Source organism: Garra rufa, chromosome 23 (assembly GCF_049309525.1).
Source record: "Garra rufa chromosome 23, GarRuf1.0, whole genome shotgun sequence".
NCBI classification, from domain to species: Eukaryota; Metazoa; Chordata; class Actinopteri; order Cypriniformes; family Cyprinidae; genus Garra; species Garra rufa.
The window spans coordinates 6493618-6505629 of NC_133383.1; the positions used below are offsets into that span (position 1 = coordinate 6493618).

At 31.3% G+C, this 12012-nt stretch overlaps 1 protein-coding gene across 1 annotated transcript in view; it reads right to left on the reverse strand.

Moving 5' to 3' along the window:
* The window catches only part of pitpnm2 (phosphatidylinositol transfer protein, membrane-associated 2), a 112565-nt gene that overhangs the window by 23811 nt on the left and 76742 nt on the right, over positions 1–12012 (reverse strand). The window contains 7 exon segments of the mRNA XM_073829172.1: positions 1134–1369; positions 1549–1668; positions 3545–3734; positions 6903–7035; positions 7038–7146; positions 9644–9705; positions 11892–11996. Of these exon segments, the coding sequence (XP_073685273.1) occupies positions 1134–1369; positions 1549–1668; positions 3545–3734; positions 6903–7035; positions 7038–7146; positions 9644–9705; positions 11892–11996 (955 nt within the window).

Consider the following 12012-nt stretch of genomic DNA (forward strand, 5'->3'; position numbering starts at 1 on the left):
TATAAAATCTGATATTATCTGCTTAATCAACAAGTTGAAGAAATGCTATACACAGTCATGAGTATATTGTGCACATAATTATAACAAATAAACAGATTCATTCACTTAAAGGTGCCATAGAATGCACTGATACAATATTTTAAATTGTTCTCTGATATCTACATAGAAGGTATATGACTTAGGAAAGAGCAAAAATTCTCCAGAAACGGTTTTACAGGTGCATTTACAACCCTAGGATTTGTCCCTAGAATGAAATGGTCTGTTATTACCTTATTTGGAAGGTTCCTGAATAATAATGATGAGCTCTGCTCGGATTGGTTGTTTCACAGAGCGGCTCATTAAGTAGCTCGCACATGGAGGAAAATATACATTTAATCCCAGAGCTGAGCCGCTATTAATATGCGAGTCATTGAAATTGCCGTTTTGAATGCGCGATCATTTTACTTTCACTTTTGATTTGCAATTGCCGAGCTCTGTGTAACGTTACACTACAGCGACAGTACTTACCACATATTTTACAAGTTTAGATGCTTGTTAGTGATACTCAGGATCTGTAAATCATTTGCCATCATCCACGTAATCATCTCTCCTTACTCTGTTTATGTGGTAAGTGAAATCTTATGTACTGCAATGTAACAGGCTACCGCTAGCAAGAAGCTAACAGTGTCCCTTTAGTGGCTCGCCTTATTTTATTAGAACCCGTTATTTGTTTTCCTTGCCTTTCTGAGTACAGACACCAACCCATCCCTGCACTTAACATCCCCTGCACAACCTGGAACATAACATTTATTCCCCTGATCTGCCATTTTCACGATTGTCTTTGCTTTGTTTTTTCACAATAGCCTTCCTGCAGAACTTCTGATGATTGGGCGATGCAAATGTTGGGGGCGTAACTATTAATGATCCCAAGACTATTACGTCATAGTCGCTGTTATATTAGGATTAGCCTATTTTTCAGTGGTCTTTTGCAAACACCAGATTTATATATGAGGAGGAGGAAACGATGAAGTTTAAGACTTTCGGTATGTCATGTCCATGTACAGAACTGTTATTATTCAACTATGCCAAGGTAAATACAGTTTTCTATTCTATGGCACCTTTAAATGATAAACAACCTTACAGCTGCTGCTCACCTGGTCAGAAAGGCTTGGTGCTGTTTAATGGTGTCAAGCTCGTAGGTGGATGAGTCGCTGCGTTTGCGGGGCAGCTGTTTTTTGGGGTCGTCCGGACCGCTGGAGCGTGGAATGTCTATATTACTGCGGCTGAGGTGCCGGCTGCCCTCCAGAGACAACCCCGAGTTCGAACCCGAGCCAGAGCCCGAGCAGTGAGAGCTGTTTATAATGATCCCTGGTGACAGCAGGTCATTGTCCTGCAAAGGAAGTGAAGCAGTGATTAGTATGACAGGGCTCATGTGATGGAAAACAGCACTTTCATGCTCTTCTGAAATAAAAGTCTTTGATGTATAACACTTATTGACATACAGATACAAATGGATGCAATTTGTCTCATCTGTTAGTTTGTGATTTATTATGGATGTGTGTGTTTCACCTGCACACTGACAATGCTGCCGCGTCGGCTGCTGTTTTGACTCTCTGACACGGTGATGTTGCTGCTGCAGAGAGCATCAAATCCCAGAATGCCTCCCACACAGTCACCAATCAGACACACCTGCGCACAAACATTACATCACATACAGAGAGTCATGGGATGGGCAACGAATGAAAAAAATTATCATTTAAAAACAACTTAACACAACACTTTAAACTTCCATAATAGCGTCACTGTTGCTAAGATGTTTTTACCATAATTTGACATATTGCTAGCATGTTTTACCATGGTACTAACATGATTTAACACCTTAGTTAACTTGTTAAAACATGCTAGCAATGTGCTAATTCCATAGAAACATGCTACTGGCATGATTTAACACTGGTAACATGTTTTAATATGTTTTAACATATTTCTACCATGTTTTTACATGACGCTAACATGATTTAACACATTACTAATGTTTCTATTGAATTAGTACATTGCTAGCATGTTTTAACATGTTACTAGCATGAGTTAACACTAGTAACATGTTTTAACATATTTCTACCCTGTTTTAACATGTTACGAGCATGATTTAACACCTTGTTAATATTTTTATCATGAATTAGCACATTGCCAGCATGTTTTAACAGGCTGTTAGAATGTTTCTAGCATGATTTAGCATATCACTACCAAGTTTTAACATGCTGCTAATGTTTTAGCATTTTGCTGTGATGTTTCTAACATGAATTAAACGTTTGTTTAACATTATTGACATTATTTAGCACATTGGTACATGTTTTAACACACTGTTAACATGTTTTAACACATTGCTATCACATTTTAACATATTGCTAGCATAATTTAACACACTGCTACCATGTTTTAATATGCTGCTAGCATGATGTAACACTGCTGGCATGTTTTAACGTGTTTTTGAAATTATTTAACACATTCCTAACATGTTTTAACACACTGCTTGCATGTTTTAACATGTTTTAACACATTGCTAACATATTTTAACATATTGCTAGCATTTAACACACTGCTACCATGTTATAACATGCTGCTAGCATGATTTACCACTGCTTGCGTGTTTTAACATGTTTTGGGCATTTCTAACACATTGCTAACATGTTTTAACATGTTTACATGTTGTAACACATTGCTAACATGTTTTAACATACTGCTTGCATGTTTTAACATGTTTTTGGCATTTTTTAACACATTGCTAACATGTTTTAACATACTGCTTGCATGTTTTAACATGTTTACATGTTGTAACACATTGCTAACATGTTTTAACGTACTGATAGCATGCTTTAGCACACTGCTAACATGGTATAACATGCTGTTAGCATTAGTTAACACACTGTTAACATGTTATAACATGCTGCCAGCATGATTTAGCACACTGCTAACAAGTTTTAACATTTTGCTAGCATTATTTAACACACTGCTACCATATTATAACATGCTGCTTGCATGATTTAACAAATATAATTGCTTGCTTGTTTCTAGCATGACACATTGCTAGCAAGTTTTAACATGTTGCTAACAATTTAACATGCTAGCATGTTTCTAGCATTATTTAGCACATGGCTTACGTTTTGTCATTTTGTTAGCACAATTTAACATGTTGCTAGCATGTTTTAGAACATTACATGTATAGCTAGTTGCTAATCTAGATAGATTTGAATGTTTGACAGTTGGCATTTGAAAAGTCAAACATTTAAAGATTCGATCAGTGAAAATCTATGGAATTTTTCAGCTTTTATCGTCCAGTTTACAAAAATGTGAAGTCCAATCAATTCTCAATGACATTAAAATAATGATATCATTTTGTTTAAGAACACATAATTTCATGTTCTTCTTCTGTAAATAAAACACATTAATCCCAAAAGTTATTGTTAGACTCTTCATCAAACAGACTAAAACTAGATGCATGTTTCTCTGGCACACAGTTTTTAAATAATCCATAAATAAACACAGAGAGCAAACCCAAAGCACTGACCTGTCCAGTGAAAGTGGCTCCCTCCAGGGATTTGATGAAGTCACCGTAGACCTGATTGGCTCGCACTATGACCGTTGCCACGGCGTCCTGGTACTGTGGTGCAGAGGTGGCCAATAGGGGCAGGGCGGCCAGAGGGATGTGATCCTGACTGTTGGAGAGGCAGCCTTCGTCATAGCTGTAGGGACTCAAACTGTGTCAAGGACACAAGAACAGAGAGCATGCTGGGTCACTACCAGACACAAACAGTTTTATACACTGGATTAGCATGTGGGACGGCATACTAGCATACTAGTCTTTCTGCTGTATTCATGCAACACTCATATGATTGACTACATTTGCCAAAAGGTGCTGAATGTTTGGGAGTACATTTACACTGTATACCAACTAATAAAAACATAATAAATATAATTAAAATTTTAAATATACATATAAACAACATCATTAAAAAAAATAATAATAATAATAAAAAAAAAATATATATATATATATATATATATATATATATATATATATATATATATATATATATATATATTATTGTGAAGTAATAATAATAATAATAATAATTATTATTATTATTATTCAATTAATTAATTAATTAACTAGGTAATTAATTGGAGGGACTTTCTTGAAACATTATTATGCAAAAAAAAAAAAATATATATATATATATATATATATATATATATAGGTCTGTCCCCGACTATGAATTTTCATAGTCGAATCAGAATTTTCGAATCTTTCTATAGTCGACCGATAGTCGAATCATCTAGGCTTATGTGCGTGTGTGAATGGGTTGGGAGGGGCACGACACTATAGTCAGCAGGAGGGTAAAACTATTTTTATTTTATTTTATAAGCGACCAAAACTGCCTGCCAACTGACAGACAAACTTATTTAGGTTTAAATAAAAACACAGAACGCGTCTTTTAGTTCTAAAAACGCGAGGCGCACAGCACTGCCTTTTTTGGTGACTTTTAATGAAAGAGCAGTGTGCTGCGGTTTTTTTATGTTGCTAAGCAACGACCAAAACAGCTGTCCTGTCAGTCAATTCAAAGGATTATAGCGCGAGCGCTCTAAAATCTAAATAATACAGCTCCGGGTTACCCACGATAGACACCAAAGGTTTCTCCTCCATTTCTTGGAGTCTCCGGACTTTTTAAGCAACGGTAAACTTTCGCCATCACAACAGAAGGCCCGCCTCTCCATTCATTCGATTGGACAATGGAAAAGAACGCGAATGACGTTGGGCGTTTTTCCGCTCAGAGTTGATTTTTTTTTCCAACTTCAGGCGCTCAGAGCGCTCCTGCAAAACGCGAGGCGCAGCAGGCGGCGAAAACGCGAGGCGCCGGGGGCGCATAAACAGCGTGCAGAACGCTCACTGACAACAGAAAACCATTCAAAAGAGGCGCCTCCAACTGCAAAAACGCGTTCGGTGTGATCGCCGCCATCCCTGCCGTCAAGATGGTCCTCATCTCGTCATGCATCAGGGAAAGTGAAAATTAAATTAGTCACAGGGGTGGTTGGATTTATTCACAAACACGTTAAAAATATTTATTGAACGCTTCTTTCTTTTCACTTTTGTTTTTACTGCATTATCATAATCAAAGGCTGTATATAACTTAATATAACCGGTAAAACCAGTAGTTCTGTGTGCAATTAGACATTGAGCACCCCCATATTGGCAAAATGGTATGATGCTCGTTTCACCCGCGAAGATTTGACTGTGAGATCGGTGGTCGAATCAGGCTCCGCATATCGATGCATCGAATCTTCGACTATTCGGGGACAGCCCTAATATATATATATATATATATATATATATATATATATATGAAATAAATAAATAAATAAATAATTACATCATTAAAATATAATTCTATTTTTTATATTTATATTTATTACTTCATGATAATAAATAATTATTAGAACAAATAAACAAACCAAAAAATATATATTATTAAGCAATCTTTATAATACGAAATCAATAAAAGTATTGTTTATTTAGTAATAAATAAATAAATTAATTAATTAATTAATTATTTTCATAAATATTATGAAGCAATAATTTTAATCTATTTTTTTCTCTACCAAATAAATAAAAGTATGTATTTAAAATAAATACATTTATTAATTGAAGGGAATGGTTCTGGAACCATAATTAAGCAATATGTATTCTTTACCAACTAAAAAAATTATTTATTACTATTTAATAAATAATAATATAATAATAAAAAATATAATAATATAAATAATAAATAATAAGTATTTAACTAATAATAAAATTAATATAATAAATAATTAAATGAAATGGAATAAAAGAATAATAAAATATAATAAAAAACACAGAGACTTTCTGGAATCATTATTAAGTGATAACTGTCAATCTACTGAAAAATAAATATTAAAGAAATAGCATTATTCCTTATTACTATTTAATAATAATAAAATCATTAAAAAAACAAAATAATATAAAATAAAAATGCAGGGGCTTATTGAAACTATTAAGCAGCAATAATTGTCACTGAAAAATTATAAGTAATAATTCTAATCTATTTATTTTATACCAAATAAATACAATTATTTATTATTACTATTTGGTAAGAATAAAACCATTACAATAAAATTTAATATAATTGCAGGGACTTTCTGAAACTAATTCTAAGCAATCTACTGAAAAATTAAAAAGTTAAAAGAGTTGCCAGTTTAAGTTACACCCCAACACTACCTAGTGACTACCAGATGCCATAATAATAAAAGTATTTATTAATAAATAAATAAATACATGACTTTCTGGAAACATTATTAAACAATACTTCGTCGTCGGCACCAATAGCCTTGTGGGCAGCGCGTCGACATATAGCGCGGTTGCGCTCCGGCCGTCCCGTGTTCGAATCCCGGCTCGAGGACCTTTCCCGATCTCGCCCCCTATCTCTCTCCCACTATGTTTCCTGTCAATTCTGATCTGTCCTATCATAATAAAGGCAAAAACGCCAAAAAATAAATCTTAAAAAAAAAAATACTTCGTCATAAAAATAAATAACTATTAAAACAAACAGACAAATAAATGAACTGAAATTAAATTCTGGAAATATTATTAAGCAATAATTTTGATATATTTTTTATAATAAACTAAATAAAAATATTTATTTTTACAATTTAGTAATAATAAAATCATTATTAAAAATCAAATGAGATAAAATAAAATAACTTTCTGGAACCATTATTAAGCGATAATCTACTGAAAAGTTAAAAAGTTAAAAGTGTTGCCAGTTTAAGTTCCACCTTAACACTACCTAATGACTACCAGATTTGTATTTATTCTCCTGGTGATGGGTTGAGTGTGTGTTTATGCTCACTTTGACACCAGAGAGAAGGCCTCCACACACACGGCCGGACACGGGACCAGGCGGATGGCGATACGGCCCAAAGCAGAGGGGTAATGAACCCGCATCACAGCATCGAATGCGCCGCTGATGGTGTTGACGTCGCCTGCTTGCTGTTCTGGTCCCCGCTGCCCGTATCCAGGATGTTGCCGCCGTGCAGGACCAGGATGAGGACGTGGATCTTGGACGGCTGTAAGCACTGCTGTGAGGAGCAGTCCTGCGGGACACATTTGGACAGCTGTTTCTGCAGCTGCATACGGTTCATTTAAAACACCCACACACTCATTACAACATGCTATTGTGAAAGCGGACGACTTACTAACAAACAACACGGTACAGACCGCAACAGCTGGCTTCCGGAAGTACAAATCCCATTCAAGATCTCCATAGATTAATCGATTTTTAGTTTGAAGATATAAATCTTTCAACACAGACCTGCCGTGAGAAACATGGACGTACGTCTGTGTAGAAACAACGTCACAAGTGTGTCGACTCAGATGACCAGAGCTAAAATTAGGTACCTATATTGCATTAGGTACAATTCTTATTTTATATACTCTTAATATTATTATTCGATAAATATTACATATATAAATATGCTAATATATATATATATATACACACACACACACACACACACATACACACACATTTTAATATTGAAATTAACAGCATAATTTATATTTTATATTCTCTTAATAATATTATTAAATAATTTGTAAAAATAATTTTATTACATAAACACACACACACACACACACACACACACACACACACACACACACACACACATACATATATAAATATTATATAAATATGTTTATTTTATATATTTACATATACAAATATATAAAAGCTTCATTTTAATATTTATATATATTTATATATTGAAATTTAATATTGAAAGTAACACTTGTAAGCAATTTATAAAATAACTATATATATATATATATATATATTTTTTTTTTTATTATTTTTTTTTATTAATTATAGTATTGAAATTAACAGCATAATTCATATTTTTATATACTTATTAATATTATTAAATGAATAATAATTATTTATATTATAATTTAATTATACACACACAGAGATATATAAATTGTAATTACTGAAATGATATGATGATATATAGTCTATAAATGTTTATTTTATATATTTATGTATTATACAAACATAAAATGTGTTCAATAATATTAAAATCTTGAAAGCAATTGTAAGCATAAATCATACTTTTATACACTTGTAATAATATTAATACATAATTGATAAAACATTATTTAATTACACACACATATGTGTGTGTGTGTGTGTGTATACATACACACACACACACACACACACACACACACACACACACACACACACACACACACGTGTGTAATTAAATAATGTTTTATCAATTATGTATTAATATTATTATAATTATATAAATATATACTTGTTAATTTTAATTTTACTAAAAATTAACATTCATATTTTTAATATACTTCTTAATAATACTTATAAATAATCGATAAAAAAATGAATAACTATAATTATTCATATAAATATAACTTAATATAACTATTAATAACTATATACATATACACATACATACATACATACATACATACATACATACGAAATAAATTATTAATTTATTTAATACTATTGAAAATAACACTCTACGGTAAGGTTGCACTAGTTAATGCATGTGTTTTACTGATACCTTATCTTCTCCTCTATAATGGCTAAAAATGATTGATTTTTTAGAAATATAAAACTAATTGAATAATAATAAATCCAGTCTGCATTATGTTCACAAACTGCACCAGAAACATTCAGAGCACCAGAAACATACATTTTGTAATGTTTTTGAGCTGTTTGATTTGTCCTATGAACTAGACAAATGGGAAAAACACCTCCAGAACCCAGACTGCGAAAAAAGCGAGCATCACTGTTGTCTTATTAAAGATTATTCTATTCAAATCTCTAAGAAGAACTAAATGTCTACATCTGAAGAGTGTGTCTACTTTATAAAATAACACTGTTCACTGTTTCTGATACCATACAATGGTGTTGTAAGGTAAAAATCAGCTATACTGTAAGCAAACACAACACAATCTGTATGAATAACTGCATAACTCTACATGTCAAGCGGATGTGAACAGATGTGTCGCTGTGACTCACAGCTGGGCGTTTGCGTGCTGTACGCCGACGCTTACGGACGCTGCGGCGCCGCATGGACCTGCGTCTCTGCGGAGCAGAGTTAAAGAGCGCTGAGATCATCCCAAAGGCCCTGGACCCCTGATCGTGCTCGTCCACCACACGTCCCCATCAAACCCTTCACACCATGAGAACTTGACCTTATGACTATATGCTGAGTCGACCTTTGCAGTGACAGACCGCCGTTTCATTTTGTCAAAGGTCAGAGGGATTGTTCAGTGATAGTGTGGCGCTGATGCAAAATGAAAGCGCTGTTGCATAACATACCCTCAGAGAAGCTCTAATGCTTTTTTTCTGATGTTTTTACGTTAGCATAAACACAGCGTGACCATTGCACAATTTCTGCTCCATTAGCTTGAGAACAGATCAATGCATTTTTCACTGCTGCAGCTGCATTAACAGTATGACACTGCTGCATAAATATATTACGTAACGTTTATGTTGTAGTATATTTCTATTAACTTCAATGGGAAAGTGTGCTTGAAGATACACAACTGCAGACATACCTCATTGAGTCGCTCCACGCAGGCAGTCCCAGAAAACTCTCCACCCGATTCTTGATAGTCACCTAGAAACACAAAATTGAAATCTAAAATTAATGCAGGGGGACAAAAAAAAATTCATATATGCATCACAATGAAAAAGCATATGCACTGATGAAAAACAAAAAATAACATAATAAAAAAGGTTTTACTTTTATTAATAAAAACAAAACTATTAATTAAAATAATAAAGTATTACAATTAATTTTTAATTAGAATGAATTAATGATCAATTTATTAAGTATAATAAAATAAATTTTGAATTAATTTATTTATACTGTATACATATTTATTTATATACATATATTTGATTAAATACATCTGATTGATTATTGATTATTAATTACTAATATTCACATATTTTATACTATTAAATTTATTCTCGCAAACTCATCTTCATTGATGCAAAAGAAACAAATTAAAATAAAAATGTCAAAATTAATTATTAATAATTGTATTAATATTAATAAAGTATAGAATTGTGAAAATACTACACGTTTCAAAATAATTACATTATTAATAAAAATATATACACATTTTTAGTGTTATTAATAATAATATTAATAATGTTATATTACATGTGTCTGTAAACTCTATGTATAAATTTAATCAATAATTACATTAAAATAATATTTTATAATATATTTCATATGAATATAATGTATATTAATATTAATACTAAATAACTACTACATAGAAAGTAAAAAATTAGCATTATGGTATTAAATATACATATTAATTATTCTCTCATACTAATCTGCACTGAAGAAAAAAAGTTAAATGAATATAAAAATATATTTATATGAATAAAGTATAGAATTATTGATAATAATAAATAATGTATAAAATTATTTAATTATTTAAAAAATATATACACATACTTTTAATTTTATTAATACTAATAATACTAATAATAATATATTACATGTGTATGTAAACTCAATGTAAAAATATTAAATGAATATTTAAATTAAAATAATATTCAATAATAATTGTTATTAAATATAAGTATTAATTATTCTCTCAAACTAATCTGCATTGATGCAAAAGAAAAACATAAATAAAAATAATTGTATTAACACTGATAAAGTACAGAATTATTAATTATAAACAATGTTAAATAATTATTTTTTAAATTATTAATACAAATATATAAACACTTTTAATTTTAATAATAATAATAATAATAATAATAATAATAATGTGTGTGTGCGTAAACTCATTTTATAAATGTGAAATTAATAATTAAATTAAAATAAAATGTAATAATATATTTAGATATTACTTCATATATTAATATTAATACTTAATTATTACTATATAGAAATAAATATAAATTATTATAAATGTTATAAAAATAAAAAATAAAAGAAAAAAATGTCAAATAAAAATAATTTTATCAATATTAATAGTACAGAACTATTGATAATAATAATAATAATAATGTATTAAAATAATTTATGAATACGTTTCAATAATTTGAAATTTAATTAATATATACACGCACTTAATTGTATTAATATTAATAATATATTACATGTGTGTAAACTCAATTTATAAATATTAAATCCATGAAATTTATTAAACATCCATTTTACGTAATATATTAATATTAATACTAAATTGATACTAAAATATTAAGTATGAAATACGAAATAGTAAGTATGAAATTATTAAAATAAGCAAATTGCTACTACTACTACTACTACTAATGATGATGATAATAATAATAATAATAATAATAATATACAAAAACTATACTTTTATAAATCAAATATATTAATAAATGGTAAAATAACATGATTCTTTTAGAAATCTATTATTATTGAAAGAAACCTAGTGTTAGACTTTAATTTGAACATGGGTTTCATAAGTGTAAAACCCTCCTTGGCCTGTGAGTCCAGCGAGCAGCGAGATCCGTCTTGCAAACAGCATGGAATTCAGTGTAATTAGTGTTGTATAATCTCACACTGTTTGACACAGACCCTAACCTCCTCACAGTCAATGGGGCTCCTTTACCGCTAATCCTATTAAAGATGTGAAAATCTCTGTATTTGGAGGATGAATGGAAAAAACTCCTTCCAGGGGCCTCGGCTTATGCATTACAAAACCAAAGCGTCAGAAAAATGCTTTGCATCACCCGCCTCGGGAGCCCAAAGTACCCCCTACAATCTGAGAGCATATCAGATGGGTGCAGATAATCTCCACGTACCCTGGGCTTCCTCTGCCTCCGCCGTCTCGATTTTATCCATCAGATCGTTGGAGCTCCATTTGGTGATCTCCTTGGCGAAGATCTCCTCGTTGTCAGAGAAGTCCTCTGAGGAACAAGGATT